Source organism: Bombina bombina, chromosome 7 (assembly GCF_027579735.1).
Source record: "Bombina bombina isolate aBomBom1 chromosome 7, aBomBom1.pri, whole genome shotgun sequence".
Lineage (NCBI taxonomy): Eukaryota > Metazoa > Chordata > Amphibia > Anura > Bombinatoridae > Bombina > Bombina bombina.
Window position 1 is genome coordinate 389,151,189 of NC_069505.1, and position 25,974 is coordinate 389,177,162.

Consider the following 25,974-nt stretch of genomic DNA (forward strand, 5'->3'; position numbering starts at 1 on the left):
TAGTTGGAGCGAGCTACATTGAGTGTAATAGCGCGATCGGGCCGGGCTGTGACTAGACAGCTGCCCAGATGCGCTCAGGGGGAAAACCAGACCCGCTCAGTAAAGCAAAGAGCGGCAGTCTGAAAAATCCTCTATTATAATAAAATTTTAGCTGCAATATTATGTTGCATAAAGTTTGCGCTAAGATAATGTTATATAATTCTGCACTATGTGCAGAATTATATAACATTATTTTGTAGGTTTACTGCCCCTTTAAAATTAACTAATATTAAATGTTTTGAATGTTTGTTCACAAATTATTATTTAATTAATTTATGTTGAATTATGCAATCAATCTGACAGCTGAAATAGCATTTATAAATAACAGAAATTAATTATATAATTTTATAATATTGCAAAGTATTACACTATCCCCACCCAGCTCATTCAGTATGGTTAATATTGTTGGAAGCAAAATAAATAATCTACATTGCAATGTTTTATTTTCCTTAATTAAACTTTTTATAAGGGATTTAACAATTTAGTTAAATAGTTCTTAAATCTGTCAAAATGGTTAATGAAATTAATTATCCTGCCCCAAAAACTTGCTGCCTTTGATCTTGGAAAGAATGTTTAGGAAACAATCCTTTCTTTAAATTAATAAAATAATTTGTCTCCATTGACCACTACCAGTTTCCTACGAATATGCTTCAATCATTTGTTGTCTCACCTGTACATTGGCATAATCCTGTGCAGAGTACTTGTCAGTACAGATGGGTGCTACTGGCACATATGCTGCTAGTTTCTCAGGGCTTTGTAGAAGTAGGGGCAGCGAGTACATGCCACTGAGAGATGGGCTAATCACCACCGCAGGCACCATGCTCAGAGACTCCAATACCTCCTTCAGGAACCCGGCTGGAGCTGGCTGTCCCAGGGGGGCAGGAGCAACAGCTTCTGAGGACTTACCCAAGCCTGGAAGAAGCAAGGGATTTAGATCAGAATGTGACAGAAAAAAACAAACCAAAACTAATAACTGTTAAACCAAATATCTCTTTAAAACTTTTCTATATAAATCCAAGTAATTTGGTGGGAAAGGATACCAAAATACATTGTAGTAGACAAAATAATCTATATATACTGGTAGAAGTAGGAACCAAGACATATTGTGGTGAGAAAAGACAACAAGAGATAAGTTGGTAGAAAAAAAGCAAAGACATGTGGCGAAGAAGAGATCAAGGCATGCCTTAGTATAGAAGGAACCAAATAGATGATGTGTTGAGAGAAGGGCACAAGAGATGCCTTGGTAGAGAAGGAACAAATAGATGTTATGTTTAGAGAAGGAAACAAGAAATGCCTTGGTAAAGAAGGTACCAGGAGATTTCGTGGTTGGAGAAGAAAACACATGTCTTGATAGAGAAGGTACCAAGAGATATTTTGTTGAGATAAGGAAAAAAAGACATGCTTTGGTAGAGAAGGTACCAGTAGATTTCATGGTGGGAGAAGAAAGCACAAGAGATGCTTTGGTAGAGAATGTACCAATAGATGATGTGTTGAGAGAAAGACACAAGATATGCCCCGGTGATGAAGGTACCAAGAGATGTTGTGTTGAGTTGAGATAAGGAAACAAGAAATGCTTTGGTAGAGAAGGTACCAGGAGATGTCATGGTGGGAGAAGGAAACAAGACATGCCTTGGTAGAGAAGGTGCCAATATATATTGTGTTGAGATAAGGAAACAAGACATGCCTTGGTAGAGAAGGTACCAGGGGTGAAATTACAGGGGGTGCAGAGGTCGCAATTGCGACTGGGCCCCTGAGGGTGGGGGCCCAGCTTAAAAAAAAAATATGTCAAATTACAGACCTTGTTACTACAGCATGGGGGGGGGGGTAAACAGTGTCACTATATACAGTACGGGGGGGCTGGACCATGTCACAGACTACTGTGGTCACTCTATAAAGTACTGGGGCGGGTAGGGTCAGGCCAGCCATCTCACCGGCAGATTACAGACTGTGTCACTAACTCACTATATACAGTACTGGTGGGTTAAACAGTGTCACTATATACAGTAATAGGGGGACAGACCATCTCACAGACACAGGGTACCTCCTTTTGCAGACATGTAATCTGATTCACATTTTTTTTCTCTGTGTTACATAGTAGATAAGGTTGAAAAAAGACTGAAGTCCATCGAGTTCAACCTATACAAATCTAAAATACTTACAAAAAGCTCCAGTTAAGCTTAAATAACCCCACTAAAAGGTGACTCATTTAATACTAGCAATCATATCCATGAACTTTGTTTATATACAGAAATGTATCCAGACTATTTTAAAATGTATCTAGGGTATTGGCATTCACTACCTCCTTTGGTAATGAGTTCCACAATTTTATTGCTCTTACAGTGAAAAAACGTTTTCGTTGCAGGAGATTAAATCTCCTTTCCTCCAACCTTAAATTGTGACCTCTTGTCAGAAACAATTTTCTTGGAATAAACAGAGCTTCTGCCATCTCTGAATATGGGCTTTGAATATATTTATATAAAATAATCATGTCACCTCTCAATTGCCTTTTTTCTAAATAAAACAGACCCAGGCTGGCTAGCCTCTCCTCATAGGTTAATTTCTCCAATCCCCTTATTAGCTTTGTGGCCCTTCTCTGAACTTTTTCTAGTTCTGCAATATCTTTTTTTGCAATCGGTCCCCAGAACTGCACTCCATACTCAAGGTGAGGTCTTACCAGGGCTTTATATAGTGACAGAATTATGCTTTCCTCCCTTGAATCAATGCCTCTTTTAATACATACTAGTATCTTATTAGCCTTTGAAGCCTCTGCCCTGCATTGTGCACCCATATTTAGCTTGTTATCTATTACTACTCACAAATCCCTTTCCTCCTGTGTTTGGCTAAGTCTTTTCCCATTTAAAAAATAAGTTGCCTGCTTATTTTTACTTCCAAAATGTAGAACCTTGCATTTTTCCGTATTAAATCTCATTTTCCATTTACTTGCCCATACTTCTAATTGTTGCAGATCCCTTTGTAATGAAAGTTCATCCTGCTCTGACCTAATGACCTTACTTAAGTTAGTATCATCTGCAAAAATAGAGATGTCACTATTTAATCCTTGCTCCAAGTAATTTATAAAAATATTAGAAAGAATGGGGCCCAGTACTGATCCCTGGGGGACTCCACTGATTACCTTTGTCCAATCTGAGTATGATCCATTTACTACTACTCGTTGCTCCCTATCTTTTATCCAGTTATTTATCCATGAGCTAACATTTTCAGCTATTCCCAGTCCCTTTATTTTGTGCATTAATCTCTCATGTGGCACTGTATCAAATGCCTTTGCAAAATCTAAGTATATCACATCAACTGATTCCCCTTTATCTATATTTTTACTTACTTCCTCGTAGAATCTAATTAGATTAGTTTGACATGATCTATTTCTCCTAAAACCATGCTGATTAGAACTCATAATCTTGTTTACACAAATATGCTCATCAATATAATCCCTTCAAATATCTCCCCACTATTGATGTCAGACTAACTGGTCTATAGCTTCCTGGATCATCCCTACTTCCCTTTTTGTAGAGTGGCACCACATCAGCTTTACGCCAATCCTGGGGTACCATGCCTGAGGATAATGAGTCTTGAAAAATTAAGAGTAGAGGTTTGTCTATAACAGTGCTAAGTTCCCTTAACACCCTTGGGTGTATTCCATCTGGGCCTGGAGTTTTATTTACCTTAATATTATCCAGTTTTTTCCTGATATCCTCTAAACATAACCTAGTTAATGGTATGGACTGGCATGTAATATTTTGTTCCAAAGTATCATCCAATGGTTCCTCTCTTGTGTATACTGAAGAATAAAAACTGGTCTAGTACCACAGCCTTCTCCCTGTCATTATTTATCATGCTACCGTCCACGCATTTTAATGTACCTATATTATCCTTCTTAGATTTTTTGCTATTTATGTACTTAAAGAACCTTTTAGGGTTAGACTTAGAATCCTTTGCAATTCATTTTTCATTTTCAATTTTTGGCTAATTTGATTGCTTTTTTGCATGCATTGTTACATTCCTTATAAATTTTGTTTGTTGAGTCTGTACTATTTTCTTTGAATAATTTAAATGCCCTACGTTTATTCCTAATTTCTCTTAACACATTTTAATTTATCCACAACGGCTTTGATTTTTTTTTTTTATAACCATATGGTATTTGTTGATATGTCTATTTATTTAACAAAGTTTTAAATATTATCCATTTATCCTCTGTATTTTTATTAGAGAATACATTGTCCCAACTTATATTATTTAATGATTTCCTTAAATCGTTGAATTTTATTTTTTTGAAGTTAAAAGTCTTAGTTAAACCTTTAAGACACTGCATATGAAAAGAGATTTCAAATGTGACCATATTATGATCACTGTTACCCAAATGTTCTTTGACTTCTATATTTGATATTATATCTGTATTATTTGATAGCACTAAATCCAATATAGCTTTACTCCTAGTTGGCTCCTCTATTAATTGTGACAAGAAGTTATCCCTGAGAACATTGAAAAATCTATCCCCCTTAGCTGAATTGATAGTTTCATTGGCCCAGTTTATATCAGGGTAGTTAAAATCTCCCATAATTACAGCAATGTTATTAGCAGCCTTACCTATTTGCATTAGTAGTTGAGTTTCCTCCAGGTCACTAATGTTAGGGGGCTTGTAACGTGTTCCTAGTAATAGTTTTTTAGGATTTTTCCCCCCACTCTTTATTTCAACCCACAGGGTCTCTACATTGTCACTTGTATCATAAATATCTTCCCTTGTTGTAGGTTTAAGGTTAGGTTTAATATACATGCAGATTCCTCCACCCCTTTTATAATTCCTGTCCCTCCTAAATAAAGTATACCCCTCTAAGTTAACTGCCCAGTCATGTGAATCATCCCACCAAGTTTCAGTTATACTGATAACATCATAGTCCTCTTCTGCAACTAAGAGCGTCAGTTCCCCCATTTTACCTGTCATGCTTCTTGCATTTGTTGTCATACATTTAATTTTCATGTGCTTTCTGCTGCTACTTGGTGTGCTTTCCTCTATACTTTCTAATGTGACATTTCTTAAGTCATCCCTTCCTTGAGATATTAAGGGAGTGACATATTCACAGACTGATCTCTCTGTTCTATTGTGTTCTAACTGACCCTCCCCCCTTTGCCTAGTTTAAAAGGTTCTCTAAACGTGCTACCATCCTTTCCCCAACACACCTACACCCATGTTATTTAGGTGCAATCCATCCTTACTGTACAAATTGTACCCAAGTGAAAAGTCAGCCCAGTGCTCTAAAAAGTCAAACCCCTCATTTTTACACCATGTTTTTAACCATGAATTAACAGACCTTAGCTCCTTCTGCCTTACTGAGTTAGCACACGGCACTGGTAATAGCTCTGAAAATATTACTGTGGAGGTCCTTGCTTTAAGCTTGCTACCTAACTCCCTGAAGTCATTTTTTAGGACTCTCCATCTCCCACTGATTCCTTCATTAGTACCAATATGTACCATGACTGCAGGATCAGACCCACATCCCTCTAACAATCTATCAATACGCTTCACAATATGCCTAACACGAGCTCCTGGAAGACAGCAAACTGTTCTATTTAAAGGGTCTGGATGACAAATTACCCTATCAACCTTCCTAATAATAGAGTCTCCTACCACCAACATCTGCCTCAGGCCCTGCCCCTCTTCCATAACTGAAGGACTGTTAACTATAGTATGCCCCTCTACCATGTTTGAAAGACTGCCCACCATTGTATGCTGCTCTTCCACAACTAAAGGACTGTTCACTATACTAGGCAAACCAGCCCTCTCTGACACTGCCACCCCCGAACTGATATCCCCAACATCTTCACTTAATCTGGCAAATCTGTTGGGGTGTACCAGCTCAGAACTGGCCTGTCTCTTCCGCTTACCTTACTTCGCCCTCTAACTGTGACCCAGCTACATTCTGGAGTCTCCTCATCTGAATCACCCCCATTCCCACTGCTAGAACCATTAACAACCAGCTCAGTCCTATCCATTTCCCTTTCAAGTGTCTGAATTTCATGCAGTGTTGCAATTAGTTCCTCCAGATCTCCAATACGAGTTTCTAAAGAGACACTATGCTCACACTTGCCACAAACATATAATCCCAGAAGCGGCTGCTCCAGTGATGCAAACATGTGGCAAGCTGTACACTGAATGAGATTCTCACACATTCTTACTAAAAGGTTTAACTTAAAAATATAAAATAATTATATTTCCCCTTGGTTACTCCAAATCCTTGTTTGCCTAACTACCTTGGTTAGCTAACTATTATACTTAAACAGACAATCTTACTGTAACAGAGAATCAATACAGCAGACCCACTTAGAGCAAGCTCAACAGAGTTACTGTGCTAAATTTATAGGCTTGCAAGGCCCACACAGGTGAAAATAACCCCACCACTAATTACCCACACAGGGAAAAAAAATGGAATGGAACAAATAAAATGTTTTTCTTTTTTTAAAAATGCAACCTTTGCAAAGTAATTAAAAAATTAACTTGGTTAGCCTTAGATAATCTTACTTTAACAGAGAATTAATACAGCAGACCCACTTAGAGCAAGCTCAACAGAGTTACTGTGCTAAATTTATAGGCTTGCAAGGCCCCCACAGGTGAAAATAACCCCACCCCTAATTACCCACACAGGAAACAAAAACAGCAAAAAAAAAATGGAATGGAAGAAATAAAATGTTTTTCTTTTTTAAAAATGCAACCCTTGCAAAGCAATTAAAAAATTAACTTGACACTATGTCAATCAACTAATATCCATAGACCCTCACTTTTGGGAATCCCATGCTCTCAACCCCTCCGTGGTCTCCTTTCGGTTAGGCAGATTTACAATCTCAGGTATATACAAATCATTAATTGGGAAGACCGAAACTAAAAATTTAGAGACCCTAGTAAACATATGGAGTAAGGATGTAGATGTAGAAGATTTAACAACCATGATTCAGGGCAGCTTAGAAACAGTACGAAGGGCGACACTGTCTATGACGTTTAGAGAATCCCAGGTCAGAATGTTGCATAGAGACTATCTGACGCCTCGCAGACTGACCAAGTGGCACACTGACATAGCAAATGAATGCAGCAAATGCAGATTGGGAGACCCCGACTTCCTTCACTATTTTTTTAATTGCCCCCGAGTGAGACAGTTCTGGGGCAGGGTGGTCTTCTGGATAAACAACACCCTAGCAGTCAGAACTGATATTGGAATCAAACAAATTTGCTTACTCGACTGGGAAGAATTAAGGCCCAGGCTGAGGCCGCTACTCACTACAATAATTCTGGTGGCTAGGAAAGTCATTCTGAAAGTATGGACCCTGACAGAGGCTCCATCATTTATAGTGTTCAAACGATGCATACACCATCAGCTAATGGTAGAACAGCTAGACACCAAATTAGACACGAACAGACGACTCAAACATTTTCTGAATAAATGGCGGGAATACATTAGCACGTTGAATATTGATCAGCAAAAGCAGATTCTGAAGCCATTTGCTCAAACTGAGTATATGCTGACTGCTTCACTGAGAGGGGAGTGGGGATTCTTATACCAGTGAGGGGGCGGGGGGGCGGTGGAGACCCTTTTTTTTTTTTTTTTTTTTTTTTCCCTTCTCTCATCCACACCACGTACATTACACTCAGACCTTGCAATAAAGCACAATGGCCACTGAGAAGCTGAAGACGAAGAGGTGACTAATTTTTACACTGTTTTGTTTTGTCTCATTATGTTTATTAAAAATTAAAATGAGGAGAAGAGAAGGGAAGGAAAAAGCTAAAGGCAATGTCATAGCGAGTTATCATTGACGACTGTAAATTATATTGGATCATTACTTTTATATTGTCTGAAATGTATCTTGTATGTTATGTTATCTATTCTCCTCAATAAAAATATATTTAAAAAAAAAAAAAAATTAACTTGGTTAGCCTTAGACAATCTTACTTTAACAGAGAATCAATACAGCAGACCCACTTACAGCAGACCCACTTTACATTTAACAAGAGTGTTACATTTAAAAAAAAAAAAAAAAATGTATCAAATTCACAATTTTTTTGGGTGGGGGGCCCTTCTTAGATTCTTGCACCTAGGCCCTGTGGTTTCTAGTTAAGCCTCTGGAAGTTACCAAGATATATTGTGTTGAGATTAGGAAACAAGACATGCTTTAGTAGAGAAGGTACCAAGAGATATTGTGTTGAGATAAGGAATCAAGACATGCTTTAGTAGAGAAGGTACCAAGAGATATTGTGTTCAGATAAGGAAACAAGACATGCTTTAGTAGAGAAGGTACCAAGAGATATTGTGCTGAGATAAGGAAACAAGACATGCTTTAGTAGAGAAGGTAACAAGAGATATTGTGTTGAGATAAGGAAACAAGACATGCTTTAGTAGAGAAGGTACCAAGAGATATTGTGTTGAGATAAGGAAACAAGACATGCTTTAGTAGAGAAGGTAACAAGAGATATTGTGTTGAGATAAGGAAACAAGACATGCTTTAGTAGAGAAGGTACCAAGAGATATTGTGTTGAGATAAGGAAACAAGACATGCTTTAGTAGAGAAGGTACCAAGAGATATTGTGTTGAGATAAGGAAACAAGACATGCTTTAGTAGAGAAGGTAACAAGAGATATTGTGTTGAGATAAGGAAACAAGACATGCTTTAGTAGAGAAGGTACCAAGAGATATTGTGTTGAGATAAGGACACAAGACATGCTTTAGTAGAGAAGGTACCTAGAGATATCGTGTTGAGATTAGGAAACAAGACATGCTTTAGTAGAGAAGGTACCAAGAGATATTGTGTTGAGATAAGGAAACAAGACATGCTTTAGTAGAGAAGGTACCAATAGATATTGTGTTGAGATAAGGAAACAAGACATGCTTTGGTAAAGAAGGTACCCGATTTCATGGTGGGAGAAGGAAACAAGACATGCCTTGGTAGAGAAGGTAAAGAACAAGACAAGTGGGCACGGAGAAAAATGTCCAAGTATTTATTATACATGCAAAATAATCAGCAGTGCTGAGCATAAAAACAAGCATTCGTAGGGCAGGAGATACGGTGTTGCATATTTCGTGAAGCAATGCCTAACTCATAGACCTGTATCTCCTAGCACCTACCCACAGGTATTTAAACAGATCCCTGCAACGTAATTGGCTGCAAATCAAAATTAGTTCTTAAAGTCATATACACACAGCAATTATATAGCACAAATATAAACTTAAATAGTGCTGACAGAACAAAGCAAATTTAGCATAGATTACATAATTACAATGTTGGTATAACATTCTTAAGCTGGTATCATGAAACAAACACAAATACACTTATATCAATGCAAAGAAGAATAAACTTAACAGTACAAACATCCTAGTATTAACATGGAGGGAAAATTCTATTTCTTTTATGTAATTAGCAAGAGTCTATGAGCTAGTGACGTATGGGATATACATTCCTACCAGGAGGGGCAAAGTTTCCCAAACCTTAAAATGCCTATAAATACACCCCTCACCACACCCACAAATCAGTTTTTACAAACTTTGCCTCCTATGGAGGTGGTGAAGTAAGTTTGTGCTAGATTCTACGTTGATATGCGCTCCGCAGCAGGTTGGAGCCCGGTTTTCCTCTCAGCGTGCAGTGAATGTCAGAGGGATGTGAGGAGAGTATTGCCTATTCGAATGCAATGATCTCCTTCTACGGGGTCTATTTCATAGGTTCTCTGTCATCGGTCGTAGAGATTCATCTCTTACCTCCCTTTTCAGATCGACGATATACTCTTATATATATACCATTACCTCTGCTGATTTTCGTTTCAGTACTGGTTTGGCTTTCTACAACATGTAGATGAGTGTCCTGGGGTAAGTAAGTAAGCTTATTTTCTGTGACACTCTAAGCTATGGTTGGGCACTTTTTTATAAAGTTCTAAATATATGTATTCAAACATTTATTTGCCTTGACTCAGGATGTTCAACATTCCTTATTTTCAGTTTCAGTTTCAGTTTCATATTTGGGATAATGCATTTGAATCAATCATTTTTTCTTACCTTAAAAAATGTGACTTTTTCCCTGTGGGCTGTTAGGCTCGCGGGGGCTGAAAATGCTTCATTTTATTGCGTCATTCTTGGCGCGGACTTTTTTGGCGCAAAATTTTTTTCTGTTTCCGGCGTCATACGTGTCGCCGGAAGTTGCGTCATTTTTTTGACGTTCTTTTGCGTCAAAAGTGTCGGCGTTCCGGATGTGGCGTCATTTTTGGCGCCAAAAGCATTTAGGCGCCAAATAATGTGGGCGTCTTATTTGGCGCTAAAAAATATGGGCGTCACTTTTGTCTCCACATTATTTAAGTCTCATTATTTATTGCTTCTGGTTGCTAGAAGCTTGTTCACTGGCATTTTTTTCCCATTCCTGAAACTGTCATTTAAGGAATTTGATCAATTTTGCTTTATATGTTGTTTTTTCTATTACATATTGCAAGATGTTCCACGTTGCAACTGAGTCAGAAGATACTTCAGGAAAATCGCTGCCCGGTGCTGGAGCTACCAAAGCTAAGTGTATCTGCTATAAACTTTTGGTATCTGTTTCTCCAGCTGTTGTTTGTATTGAATGTCATGACAAACTTGTTAATGCAGATAAAAATTTCCTTTAGTACTGTTACATTACCTGTTGCTGTTCCGTCAACATCTAATTCTCAGAGTGTTCCTGATAACATGAGATTTTGTTTTTAAATCCATTAAGAAGGCTATGTCTGTTATTTCTCCTTCTAGTATACATAAAAATCTTTTAAAACTTCTCTTTTTTCAGATGAATTTTTAAATGAACATCATCATTCTGATACTGATAATGGTTCTTCTGGTTCAGAGGTTTCTGTCTCAGAGGTTGATGCTGATAAATCTTCGTATTTGTTCAAGATGGAATTTATTCGTTCTTTACTTAAAGAAGTATTAATTGCATTAGAAATAGAGGATTCTGGTCCTCTTGATACTAAATCTAAACGTTTAAATAAGGTTTTTAAATCTCCTGTAGTTATTTCAGAAGTGTTTTCTCTCCCTGATGCTATTTCTGAAGTAATTTCCAGGGAATGGAATAATTTGGGTAATTCATTTACTCCTTCTAAAACGTTTTAAGCAATTATATCCTGTGCCATCTGACAGATTAGAGTTTTGGGACAAAATCCCTAAGGTTAATGGGGCTGTCTCTAATCCTGCTATATTTTTAGCGGATGTTGCTGCAGCTTCAACTTTTCGGTTAGTAACAGTTCATAATTCTTATAGCATTATTATTATTCTATAACATGCTAATAATTTTATTTGTGATACCATCTTTGATATCATTAGAGTTGATGTCAGGTATATGTCTCTAGCTATTTTAGCTAGAAGAGCTTTATGGCTTAAAACTTGGAATGCTGAAATGTCTTCTAAGTTAACTTTGCTATCCCTTCCTTTCCATGGTAATAAATTATTCGGTTCTCAGTTGGATTCTATTATCTCAACTGTTTCTGGAGGGAAGGGAACTTTTTTACCAAAGGATAAAAAATCTAAAGGCAAATTTAGGTCTAATAATCGTTTTCGTTCCTTTCCTCACAACAAGGAACAAAAGCCTGATCCTTCATCCTCAGGAGCGGTATCAGTTTGGAAACCATTTCCAGTTTGGAATATATCCAAGCCTTATAGAAACCCAGAGCCAGCTCCTAAGTACCCATGAAGGTGCGGCCCTCATTCCAGCTCAGCTGGTATGGGGCAGATTACGTTCTTTTCAAAGGAATTTGGATCAATTCCGTTCACAATCTCTGGTTTCAGAATATTGTTTCAGAAAGGTACAGAATTGGCTTCAAGTTAAGGCCTCCTGCAAAGAGATTTGTTTCTTTCCCGTGTCCCAGTAAACCCAGCAAAGGCTCAAGCATTTCTGAAATGTGTTTCACATCTAGAGTTGGCTGGAGTAATTATGCCAGTTCCAGTTCTGGAACAGGGGCTGGGGTTTTATTCTATCTCTTCATTGTACCAAAGAAGGTCAATTCCTTCAGACCAGTTCCGGATCTATCAATATTGAATCGTTATGTAAGGATACCAACATTCAAGATGGTAACTGTAAGGACTATCCTGCCTTTTGTTTAGCAAGGGCATTATATGTCTACAATAGATTTACAGAATGCATATCTGCATATTCTGATTCATCCAGATCACTTTTAGTTTCTGAGATTCTCTTTTCTAGACAAGCATTACCAGTTTTGTGGCTCTACCGTTTGGCCTAGCATCAGCTCCAAGAATTTTTTCAAAGGTTCTCGGTACCCTTCTCTCTGTAATCAGAGAACAGGGTATTGGTATTTCCTTATTTTGGACTATATCTTGGTACTTGCTCAGTCTTCACATTTCGCAGAATCTCATACGAATCGACTTGTGTTGTTTCTTCAAGATCATGGTTGGAGGATCAATTTACCAATCAGTTCATTGATTCCTCAGACAAGGGTAACCTTTTTTAGGTTTCCAGATAGATTCAGTGTCTATGACTCTGTCTTTGTCAGACAAGAGAAGTCTAACATTGATATCAGCTTGTCAAAACCTTCAGTCACAATCATTCCCTTTGGTAGCCTTATGCATGGAAATTTTAGGTCTTATGACTGCTGCATCGGACGCGATCTCCTTTGCTCGTTTTCACATGCGACCTCTTCAGCTCTGTATGCTGAACCAATGGTGCAGGGATTACACAAAGATATCTCAATTAATATCTTTAAACCGATTGTACGACACTCTCTGACGTGGTGGACAGATCACCATCGTTTAGTTCAGGGGGCTTCTTTGTTCTCCGACCTGGACTATAATCTCAACAGATGCAAGTCTTACAGGTTGGGGAGCTGTGTGGGGGTCTCTGACGGCACAAGGGGTTTGGGAATCTCAGGAGGTGAGATTACCGATCAATATTTTGGAACTCCGTGCAATTTTCAGAGCTCTTCAGTCTTGGCCTCTTCTGAAGAGAGAGTTGTTCATTTGTTTTCAGATAGACAATGTCACAACTGTGGCATACATCAATCATCAAGGAGGGACTCACAGTCCTCTGGCTATGAAAGAAGTATCTCGAATTTTGGTTTGGGCGGAATCCAGCTCCTGTCTAATCTCTGCGATTCATATCCCAGGTATAGACAATTGGGAAGCGGATTATCTCAGTCGCCAAACGTTGCATCCGGGCGAATGGTCTCTTCACCCAGAGGTATTTCTTCAGATTGTTCAAATGTGGGAACTCCCAGAAGTAGATCTGATGGCTTCTCATCTAAACAAGAAACTTCCCAGGTATCTGTCCAGATCCCGGGATCCTCAGGTGGAGGCAGTGGATGCATTATCACTTCCTTGGAAGTATCATCCTGCCTATATCTTTCCGCCTCTAGTTCTTCTTCCAAGAAGTATTCTCCAAGATTCTGAAGGAATGCTCGTTTGTTCTGCTGGTAGCTCCAGCATGGCCTCACAGGTTTTGGTATGCAGATCTTGTCCGGATGGCCTCTTGCCAGCTGTGGACTCTTCCGTTAAGACCAGACCTTCTGTCGCAAGGTCCTTTCTTCCATCAGGATCTCAAATCCTTAAATTTAAAGGTATGGAGTTTGAACGCTTGATTCTTGGTCAAAGAGGTTTCTCTGACTCTGTGATTAATACTATGTGACAGGCTCGTAAATCTGTATCTAGAGAGATATATTATAGAGTCTGGAAGACTTATATTTCTTGGTGTCTTTCTCATCATTTTTCCTGGCGTTCTTTTAGAATTCCAAGAATTTTACAGTTTCTTCAGGATGGTTTAGATAAAGGTTTGTTCATCAGTTCCTTGAAAGGACAAATCTCTGCTCTTTCTGTTCTTTTTCACAGTAAGATTGCTAATCTTCCTGATATTCATTGTTTTGTACAAGCTTTGGTTCGTATTAAACCTGTCATTAAGTCAATTTCTCCTCCGGGTAAAACTCCGCCTCGAGGGATTTCAGCTCATTCTACTAGGTCAGTTTCTACTTCCTGGGCGTTTAGGAATGAAGCTTCGGTTGATCAGATTTGCAAAGCAGCAACTTGGTCCTCTTTGCATACTTTTACTAAATTCTACCATTTTGATGTGTTTTCTTCTTCTGAAGCAGTTTTTGGTAGAAAAGTACTTCAGGCAGCGGTTTCAGTTTGAATCTTCTGCTTATGTTTTCATTAAACTTTATTTTGGGTGTGGATTATTTTCAGCAGGAATTGGCTGTCTTTATTTTATCCCTCCCTCTCTAGTGACTCTTGCGTGGAAAGATCCACATCTTGGGTAGTCATTATCCCATACGTCACTAGCTCATGGACTCTTGCTAATTACATGAAAGAAAACATAATTTATGTAAGAACTTACCTGATAAATTCATTTCTTTCATATTAGCAAGAGTCCATGAGGCCCACCCTTTTTTTTGTGGTGGTTATGATTTTTTTGTATAAAGCACAATTATTCCAATTCCTTATTTTATATGCTTTCGCACTTTTTTCTTATCACCCCACTTCTTGGCTATTCGTTAAACTGATTTGTGGGTGTGGTGAGGGGTGTATTTATAGGCATTTTAAGGTTTGGGAAACTTTGCCCCTCCTGGTAGGAATGTATATCCCATACGTCACTAGCTCATGGACTCTTGCTAATATGAAAGAAATGAATTTATCAGGTAAGTTCTTACATAAATTATGTTTTTCCAAAAGATTTTTATTATATTCTTGTAAAAAGATAAGATAAACAACCTACTCGTGACATTGGATATATCCTAGATTTTTGTGTTCAAAGAAGTTAAGAACACATAAGTAATAAATGGCCATATGATTAACTAAGTCACTGCAAGAAATTAATAACATCAGTTTTAATGTTGAAACCTAGGGGAACCCGAGTCTCAAGATTGAAAATCCAACAATGACTGAACATCGCCCCCTCATCGCCAAGTGACTTTTTCAATAATACACCATTTAAAATCTTTGGTGAGTCCTTAGTGTTCAGTAATAAAGTGAGAAGCCAAAGGTGAACAATATATCGATCTCACAATGTCATTTAAGTGTTATCTAATGCAGTCATGTGACTTACGTATAGTACGACCTATGTACTGTTTTTTACAGACTTGGCACCAAGCTAAATAGACTACAAATTTTGTTCTGCAATTTGTACATGTATCTATACAATAAACCGTTTGGGTTGTGTGAGCTTGAAATGTTTTACATATTAGGGTGTGGGAGCATGCCTTGCACGTTCTGCCACCACATCTGTAGTGACCCTAACATGATAAACAAGATGATTGAATGTTATGTTTGTGTTTATGCCAAGTCATACTATACTTGGGGCAAGAATATTACCTAAGGTCCTATTTCTTCTACTTACAAATTGACAACCTTCCCTAATAGTATCTGCTAACTGATTGTCACCCAACAAAATGGGCAGATGTTTTTTTACTATGTTACACACTTGGTTACACTCACTAGAGAATGTAGTAACAAATGTTACTTTGTGTTCCTGTGTATTTGTCAAATGTCTCTTTTGTCGGCAGTTGTCATTCTTAAGGAGGGAATCTCTATTTAGGGCTTTAGTTTCCTTAAATGCTTTTTCTATAATGTGAGTTGGATAACCCCTTTGTTGAAGGCAATGAGGCCCATTTATCAAGCTCCAAACGGAGCTTGAGGGCCCGTGTTTCTGGCGAGTCTTCAGGCTCGCCAGAAACACAAGTTATGGAGCAGCGGTCTAAAGACCGCTGCTCCATAACCCTGTCCGCCTGCTCTGATGAGGCGGACAGGAATCGCCACAATTCAACCCGATCAAGTACGATTGGGTTGATTAACACCTCCCTGCTGGCGGCCCATTGGCCGCGAGTCTGCAGGGGGCGGCGTTGCACCAGCAGCTCTCCGCATTCAGCGATGTCTGTCGGACCTGATCCATACTGTCAGATCAGGTCCGACAGACATTTGATAATTCGGCCTCATAGCTTTAATGCATTACTTTATTTCAAAAAAGTGTTATGGTCTGTACAATTTTATTTTATGCAAATAAATTCCCCTTTCGCTATACCAAACTGATAGTGGTTAGCATGTAACAATGTATTAGAGGAAATAGGTTTCCTAAATAAGTCAGAACTGACCAGGCCTGAGTTGGTATCACCCCTCAGTTCTAGATCTAAATAAGATATAGTTACTGGTTCAAATGTATATGTAAATTGTAGACCACATTCCTTCCGATTTAGATAATCAATTAATTGAGAAACTTCATCATGCGAGCCCAACCAAACAAAAATAAGGTTGTCAATATATCTTTTATACATAGTGATACTACGTTCTATACAGATTTTCTTCTCCAAAAACGTGGGACAGCTCCCACCAGCCCATAAAAAGGTTAGCATATGAGGGGGCAAACTTGATAGAGAAGGTACCAAGATATATTTTATTGAGATAAGGAAACAAGACATGCTTTGGTAGAGAAGGTACCAGGAGATGTAGTGGTGGGAGAAGGAAAGAAGACATCCTGTAGAAGAGAAGGTACAAGAGATATTGTGTTGAGATAAGGAAACAAGACATGCTTTAGTAGAGAAGGTAACAAGAGATATTGTGTTGAGATAAGGAATCAAGACATGCTTTAGTAGAGAAGGTACCAAGAGATATTGTGTTGAGATAAGAAAACAAGACATGCTTTGGTAGAGAAGGTACCAAGAGATATTGTGTTGAGATAAGAAAACAAGACATGCTTTGGTAGAGAAGGTACCAAGAGATATTGTTTTGACATAAGAAAACAAGACATGCTTTGGTAGAGAAGGTACCAAGAGATATTGTGTTGAGATAAGGAAACAAGACATGCTTTGTTGTAGGGGTAAAGAAGAAATAAGGTATGTTGTGGTTTGAAAATGAACTACGATCTTGTAGACAGATTGATTGAAGATAAGGAGATAGATTGTTGTGAGAGGGTAGGGGGCAGCACAGAATGCATCAGAGGAAGAATTGGAAGATGACAGATTAGCCAACCTGGGAGGTCAATGGCGACAGCTCGATATCCTGCTCCTGCCAACGTGTGAAGGGTTTCAATTTTCTGCCAGTCCAAGGATGAAAATCTAATTCCATGCAGAAGGAGCACAGGGGGCCGTGGAGCCACAGGAATTGAGGTCTGTACTGCAGCTGCCTCACGGTAAAACAGTGTCTGTCCTGAAACCTTCACTGAACCCTCTTGTATCTGTACTTCAGCCATGTCTGAAATTAGAAGGTAAAATAAAAAATTAACATTATTTAGGAGAAGGAAATATAATTTTTGTTATAAACTAAGTAAAACGTGAGCAATTAGCAAATATTCAAGAATACCAAATGAACAATTTTTATACAAATTCAATAAGCGTTCTTCTCCCACGCTCCCTAGAGAGGTCAAAAATCAAACTCTGCAACCTGTAGATGACAGCTGGTTAGAAATAGCTGGTATATGTAATTTGCAGCCCTTTGAAACCCTTTCTAGGGAGTGTAGGACAAAGCTTTGTCTTATACAAAAACAAGAAGTGTTTAAAGGGACATAAACCCAAATATGTTCTTATGATTCAGATAAAGCATACATTTTTAAACGTCTTTACTTTTATTATCAATTTTGCATCATTCTCTTGGTATCCTTTGTTAAATGAGCAGCAATGCACTTCTGAGAACTAGCTGAACTCATCATTAAGCCAATGACAAGAGGGGATATATCTGCAGCTACCAATCAGCGGCTAGTTCCCAGCTCCTGAGCCTACCTAGGTATGCTTTTCAACAAATAATAGCAAGAGAACTGAGCTAATTAGATAACAGAAGTAAATTGGAAAGTTGTTTAAAATTGTATGTGGGGCACGCCTCCACAGGGGGGCGTGAGAGCAGATTAGGGGAGGCACGTGAACAGTGAACAGTGCAGCTCTAACTAATCCAAAGAGTAGTGTGGCCGAGAAGGCACACTGAACACGAGCCCTGTACAGTGTTCTAAGCTGATCCATTTTAGCTGCACTATAGGGTGCACACAGATGGTAGCCGGCGGGTTTCCGGGAAGGTTTTGGCTTGATTCTGGAAGGATGAACAGCTGTAATTTAAAGGTGGCTGTGCGGATACGGCCCCTATAATAAGGTAATCTGATATTTGCAACAACCAAATATAATGCACTATTGTTTTGGGACATTTGGGGAGACCCTGAAAGCTGTAACCCATATAATTTTGTATATTTGAACATGGTGTGAGCTCATGCAGTGCCGGTCATACTTCTCAGAAAATCCAGATTGTGTGCATGTGTGTGTATGAGATTGTAGGTGCGTGTATGAGATTGCATGTGCGTGTGTATATGTGTGTGTATGAGATTATGTGTGTGTGTATGAGATTGTATGTGCGTGTATGAGATTGCGTGTGCGTGTGTATATGTGTGTGTATGAGATTATGTGTGTGTGTGAGATTGTGTGTGCGTGTGTGTATGAGATTGTGTGGGCGTGTGTATGTGTGTGTGTGCATATGAGATTGTGTGTGTGTATGAGATTGTGGGTGTGTATGAGATTTTGTCTGTATGAGATGAGATTGTGTGTGTATGAGATTGTGTGTGTATGAGATTGAGATTGTGTGTGTGTGTATGAGATTGTGTTTGTGTATGAGATTGTGTGTGTATGAGATTGTGTTTGTGTATGAGATTGTGTGTGTGTATGAGATTGTGTGTGTGTGTATGAGATTGTGTGTGTGTGTATAAAATTGTGTGTGTGTGTGTGTGTGTATAAGATTGTGTTTGTGTAGGAGATTGTGTGTGTGCATGCATATTTCTGCAATTTTAAGAAATACATTACAAGCAGGGGGGGGGGGGGGGGGGGGCTCATCTTGAAAGTTTCCCCAAATGCCCAAATGGGAGGCCGACTGTCTTAGACTTTAAAAACCTCTGCTCTATCTGAATCATGAAGGAACATTTTGGGGTTTCATGTCACTATACTATAATGATTTCACCTGTATCTAGAGTACTAGAGATGTATAACTTTGTTAAAAACATTGTTGAGAACTATATGGCAACATTTTTTGTAAACATGCTACACATATAGTGCTCAAGAAGAGATGTCCACACTCCTACGTTTACCTCAGTATTCTCTCATGAAAATTAAGAGAAACAGAAAAATATGATAAAATAAGTACAATTGAAAGAGTAAGCTCTGTCTGAATAATGAAAATGTAAAGGGATATTAAATAGAGGTCCTTTGGTAAAAACAAATATGTTAAATCATACTAACTAAACAAAAAGAAACAGATTGGTTAAAAAACAACAAACAACTTACTTGTTTTTCTGCAAAATTAGCACTTAGAATAACACGACCTAGCTGGCGACAAGTCAACACATCACGGCAACATTAGAAGCAGACACGCACCAAGGCAAGAACGCTGCAGAGACTGTGCTTCCAATGCTCACTCGCCCACAACAATAGGCCGCATCTGAAACCAGCACCGGGCTAGAGCAACATATATACAAACCGAGAGAAGGGAAATACCCCACAAATCAAGCGGCCTGATCTGTCGCAACACACAGGGTAACAAATGTATTTTTCTTTTATCCCGGCTTTAATCGCAAAGCCTCCTTCTGACACGGCCCTCTAGAAGAGCTCCCTAGAATTAAATAGGGTGAATTAAAGGGAGATTTATTCAATCCCTACCTGTACTGTATTAACTCAGGGTTGACAGCAAGAGAGATAGGGCAGCTATCACTGCAGGACCACTGTTCTATTTATCGGACATTTTACTTACACTTTACAACATAAAGGACTGTGGGTTCATAGTTGTTCAATGAAAAGTATACCCCTATCACCTCTAATTAACACAGTAAATACAAAGATCAAATAAAAAAGAGGCGACAACACCTAATAAACTTAAAAAAAAGTGGTATAATTCCACTTGATTGTCTACCTTATTTCAAGATGGCGGCAAAGAAACCATCAAAATCAGACAAACTGACAAAGCAAACAGCCTCTAAGCCCCACACTATGCCCGCATACTTTACAGCAGCTGAACAATCACCAACAGCTGTTAATCCTAATAATAAGAACAAATCTTCCTCAAGCCCTCAAATTAGAGAGTCTACACAATTAAATTCAGCTAAGGATACCGTCCAGATCCCTACTTCTTTACTATCTCACTTTGCCACAAAGCAAGAGATCACAGACATCTTTAAGACTTGTCTAAGAGAAGAGTTAACTGAATTGAGGCAAGATCAAGGGTAGATATGCTAGAAGCGGACAGTGAAGAAATAAGGGAAGATATTTAAAGAATAGATAACAAATCATCACTACAACAAGAAACAATTGATTCTATCCTAGACAAAATCGACGGTCTAGAAAACAGAAGCAAGACTTAGAGGCATCCCAGAATCAGTATCACCGAGGGATTTTTCTGAATACCTTCAAGCTTTGTTCACTACCCTAAACGAATCCTCGTAGACAACATTTTATGGGTGAGACCACATAGGGCTTTGCGCCCCAGACCTCCTGATACAGCTCCCCCCAGAGATATAATCATCAGATTTAAAAACTTTCTGGAAAAAAAAAATGTTGTTAAACCAATCAAGATGACAAAAACCCATAAGATTCAGGGGCAACATTATTCAATCCTTTCAGGACCTATCAACAAAAACTTTACAATGCAGGAGGGAATTCGCTCCGCTCACTACCATTTTACAACTCCTGGTTAACCAGGACAATAAAAGACTTACTTACATCACCCCAAGATATGAAGGCATTCGGTAAAGAGCTTAGGTCTAGACCTGCCAACAGATGTGACCCCATCATCTGGACCATCTCAAGTTCCACCCAAAAGATTGAACTCAAATCCTGCAAAATTGCAGACCAAGGCGCCACGCAAGCATAACACAACACGCCGTCTGAACAAAGATCACAAAAGGCCATAATCATAATCTCCTCTAGCTCTGAAGACGACTGATAAAAGACATACCCAACCCATTAACACCTGAATACTGAAAGCTGATTACCTACAAACACCAACCACCTCAGGTAATATGTATGTCACTCTCCCACTGCAAGGAAAACTTAAAGACCCCCAAAATACTTTTTAATATACCCATGTTGTTGACCTTATCAGCGATTTGGGATAGAAATACTTAAAGTGACAGTGAAAGAGATTCTTACTTCTTTTTCCCCCCAAAAAAATGTTTCTCTATTTTATGTCTTATTTTAGACTTATAGACATGTTTGTATTTTTTATTGTTATTGTTCTTTTTGTTTTGATGCAATATTGTGCTTCTCTAAAATGTACTTATAATGTGACACTTTCTTTAAACAGTGTAGAAGGGGCCATTAGGAATTCCCATTTTCAAAAACACCACTCATTTAGGTCACCCACTCAACCTTATCTTTACACTTTCCTAACATCTAATGTCTCCTGACACCCCTAAAACACCACACTCCTTAGTCATACTGACCCAGAACGCTAAAGGTCTTAATTCACCAAATAAACGATCTAAAGCGCTATCAGACATTGCAAAACACCAAGCTGATGTTGTGTACCTACAAGAAACCCACTTTAGAAGACATCACCAGCCAAAATACTTAGGGCAAACATACACCCAACACTACCATAGCTCAGGCCCCACTAAGAAATGTGGTGTCAGTATACTTCTCAAAAAAAACATTATCATTTACACTCCTAAAAAAGGTATCAGAGACAGAGGGGAGATTCCTAGGTTTAGTGGGTCTCTTATACGGTAAACCTATCACGCTGGTAAACGTATATGCCCCAATTACCGGACAAAATGTTTAACCATATACTCGACATATCTAAAGGACCAATTTATGTTGGAGGAGATCTTAACCTCTCTGTTCAACCCCATCTAAATAGTACTAAACCTCAAATTAAATCAGATACAAAGCTCCTTACATATTTCTGAAAATAAAATTAAATAAACTATGACACTTGGCGACTTCTCCACCCCAATACAAAAGATTATACATTTTACTCTTATCCCAACAAATCTCATAATCGTATAGATTACCTTTTCACTAACCAATCAGGCCTCTCACAAATACGTAAATGCGAAATCTCCCCCACTTCCTGGTCGGACCACTCAGCGGTACGACTTCACATTAACTGGCCAGAACATTCCTTGAGCCCTTTTCTTTGGAAACTTGATGATACACTGCTAAGCACTGTGGACACGATCATCAAATTAAACAACACTCTAGAAGAATACTTCCGCATAAATACACCATCAATTTCTAATCAATTAACGGTGTGGGAAGCACATAAGTGCTTTCTCAGAGGAGAACTTATAAAACTCAAAGCTCAGATAAAACAAACCCAAAGAAAAGCCTATGACAAATTAATCACTAAATTCGCTAATCTAGACTTCCAACACAAAAAATCCCCTTCAGATCCTCTCCTCCTACTTGAACTAATAAATACCAGAAAAGCTCTAGATGATTATCTACAAATAATAAGTATAAGTCGCCCTCCATCGCAAAACCAAAAGCCTATTTCATTATGAAAGTAATAGAGCAGGCAAATACCTAGCAAGAACCTAAAAGAAAAAGAAACTTAAATCATATATCTACGAACTACGTCCCCCCCATAAACCCGCACTACACAACACCTCAGATATCCTTCAAGCATTTCACAATTACTACTCTGAACTATACAATATAGAAATAGTACACACACCTTCTCACAACCAACATAAACTGGATCAATTCATCCAAAATTGCCTTCTTCCTACCATTAGAAGTGAACAACTAGGAGATTTAAACTCCCCTATCACTATACAAGTAGTAATAAAGGCTATACAATCAATTAAACAAAGCAAAAGTCCGGGCCCAGACGGCTTTTCTGCAAAGTACTACAGTACATTTCAAGACACTCTCGCCCCATACCTAACAATAATCTTGATATAATGAAATTGCCAATGGAGCGCAGTTTCCCCCTCCATGCTAGAGGCCCATGTTGTTGTCTTGCCAAAACCCGGTAAACCACCCACAACACCATCCAACTTTTGCCCTATATCACTACTAAATATCAATATTAAACTTTACGACAAAATCATTACAACCCGTCTCAATAGAACCCTCCCGGACCTGATCCATACTAACCAAGCCGGATTCATCCCCCACTGCGAGGCTAGAGACAATACTACTAAAATCATAAACATCATTGAATATACTAACAAACATCACATTCCTTTAATAATACTCTCTATGGACGTCGAAAAGGCATTTGGCCACCTGAGCTGGTCATTCCTCTCATATACTCTAACAAGATTTGGCTTAAATGAAAAACTCATCCATAAAATTTTCGCCCTTTACAATAATCCCACAGCCAAAGTAAAAGTAAATGACTCTCTGTCACACCATTTCCATATCTATAATGGCACCAGACAGGGCTGCCCCTTGTCCCCAACCCTGTTCATTTTAGCGGTGGAGGTCCTTGCAGCCTATATGCAGAACCTCCCCTACCTTCACAGGCATCACTATAGGCCACACAGAATATAAAACCACCCTCTATGCTGACAACATTATTCTCACATTGACAAAACTGGGAACTTCCATCCCTTCTTTAATGTCCCTACTTACCCTTTACGGAGATCTCTCGAACTTTCTTATCAACTACTCCAAATCAGAATTCCTGAGCCTAGGAGCACCACACAAAGATATACTACTTCTTAAGTCATACCAATTTCAACATCAACCAGTGGCACTTAAATATCTAGGCACTCATCTCCCCATATCTCAACAAACTAATCACCACAGAGGAAACCCTCTTAAGTCCCATGTTATCTCCACTTTACAAACCTGGGCTCGCAAACCCATCTCCTGGATAGGTAGAGTCAATGCGGTTAAAATGGTGATATTCCCTTAAAGGGACACTGAACCCAAATGTATTCTTTCCTGATTCAGACAGAGCATGCAATTTTAAGCAACTTTCTAATTTACTCCTATTATCAATTTTTCTTCGTTCTTTTGCTATCTTTATTTGAAAAAGAAGACATCCAAGCTATTTTTCGGTTCAGAACCCTGGACAGCTTTTGTTTATTGGGCGGTTAAATTAATCCACCAATCAGCAAGAACAACCCAGGTTGTTCACAAAAAATGGGCCGGCATCTAAACTTACATTTTTGCTTTTCAAATAAAGATACCAAGAGAATGAAGAAAATTTGATAATAGGAGTAAATTAGAAAGTTGCTTAAAATTGCATGCTCTATCTGAATCACAAAAGAAAAAATTCGGGTTCAGTGTCCCTTTAAATACACTTGAGCAAACATGACATATTCAGGACCCTCACGCCATTTGAAACACTATGTTATCTGCCGCATCCTCATACAGGGATCCTTTCCCTATCATATATTATTATTTTTATTATCCGGTATTTGTAGAGCGCTAACAGGAGCCGCAGTGCTATGAACATAGGTGGTATATAAAAAACAATTACAATGATCAAATGGGTAGAGGGCCCTACCGAGAGTTGCACTGTTGTAGTCGGCTCTTATGGAGGTGGACTACAAACAGCTGGACTCATAGGCTTACATGCTATGGGGTTTAAGGGGATAGCAGTGGAGATAGGAAGCTTAGTGTAGGTTGTATGAGTCCCTGAATAGTAGAGTCTTCAGGGAGCACTTGAAGTTTTTAAAACTAGGGGAAAGTCGTGTGGAGCGAGGCAGAGAGTTCCATAAGATGGGAGCCAGGCTGGAGAAGTCCTGTAAGCGGGAGTGTGAGGAGGTAACAATAGAGGAGGAGAGGAGGAGATCATTATGTCTCATCAATACGACAATCCCCCTTTATACGTTATAAAATGAGAAACAGAGATTGAGGACCAACAACCACCAAAAATATGGCATAAAATATATAAACAAATGAGCTCCTCTTCCTCCTCCATATCCATAACAGAAATTAATATGAAACTCTTATGTAGGTGGCACTACACACCAGACAAACTGGGCAAAATGATCACTGGATACCCCACAGACTGCTGGAGAGGTTGTAAACACAGAGGCACTTTCACTCACATTTGGTGGACGTGCCCCATAGCACAGCAATATTGGCTGCATATTAGAAAAGAAATAAAACAAGTCATTGACATTCCCTTGCCCCATAAGCCATGGGTGTTTCTGTTTAACTACTTTCCCCCTTTGAAATGCATACTAAGACTATTAACCATAATGGTAAATACAGCTAAACGTTATATTCCATACAATTGGAAAAATCTTACTTTACCAACAATACAATTCTGGAGAGACAGGGTCACTACGGCCATAGAGCTAGAACAATATCATTTCTCAAGGGGTAAAAGAATAGATGAATACCTGTCAATTTGCCTTATTTGGGTAACCCTTACAAGAACTGAGAAAAACTCGATGTCTATAATTATCACTTTGGAGCACAACCTATAAATATCACCCCCTCATCCTCTCCCTTTAGGCCCTCCTCACATAACGCTATTAAATAAACTCCAAGTTTAGACTAATACACTGTTGTAGAAAGTATTGAATAACCATTGCTATGTTTCCTTTCAGAATGTACTATTTCTACATAAGCACTGTTACTGTTAATATTATTGTTTTTATGTTTATTATATACTGCAAATTGTAAATGTACATGAAACGAGACTTACCCTGCAGTCATTGGACTATTTCAATACAACCAAAGCCTCAACAAAATATTACGTCTTATTGTGTTTACTGTATATTTTGCAATTCCGAGATGTATGTTTACTTTAATTCAAATAAAGATTTTTTGGAAAAAAAATAAAAAAATTTGCACTTAGAATTTCTCACTGTAGCCTGTGTCCCCATTGTAGGGTTGCCAAATAACCGCCTTAAGGGGGACACATATGAAAAATACATATGTCAGGGTTCTTATAATAGAACACTATTCAAACATTTCTTTAAACAGCCCCTGATATGTATTTTTCATGTGTCTTCCTTTAAAGTGGCAATATGGCAACCCTACACTAGTATGATAAGAGTGGAACA

The 25,974-nt window shown here is 38.6% G+C and overlaps 1 protein-coding gene across 1 annotated transcript in view; it reads right to left on the bottom strand.

The window, feature by feature from the left end:
- Nucleotides 1–25,974, bottom strand: part of ABHD14B (abhydrolase domain containing 14B) — a 43,627-nt gene that overhangs the window by 9,466 nt on the left and 8,187 nt on the right. Inside the window, exons 2-3 of the mRNA XM_053721119.1 lie at nucleotides 17,007–17,228; nucleotides 710–951 (exon numbers count right to left, since the gene is read on the bottom strand). Coding sequence (XP_053577094.1) covers nucleotides 710–951; nucleotides 17,007–17,228 — 464 coding nt within the window. The remainder of the gene's footprint in view (nucleotides 1–709; nucleotides 952–17,006; nucleotides 17,229–25,974) is intronic.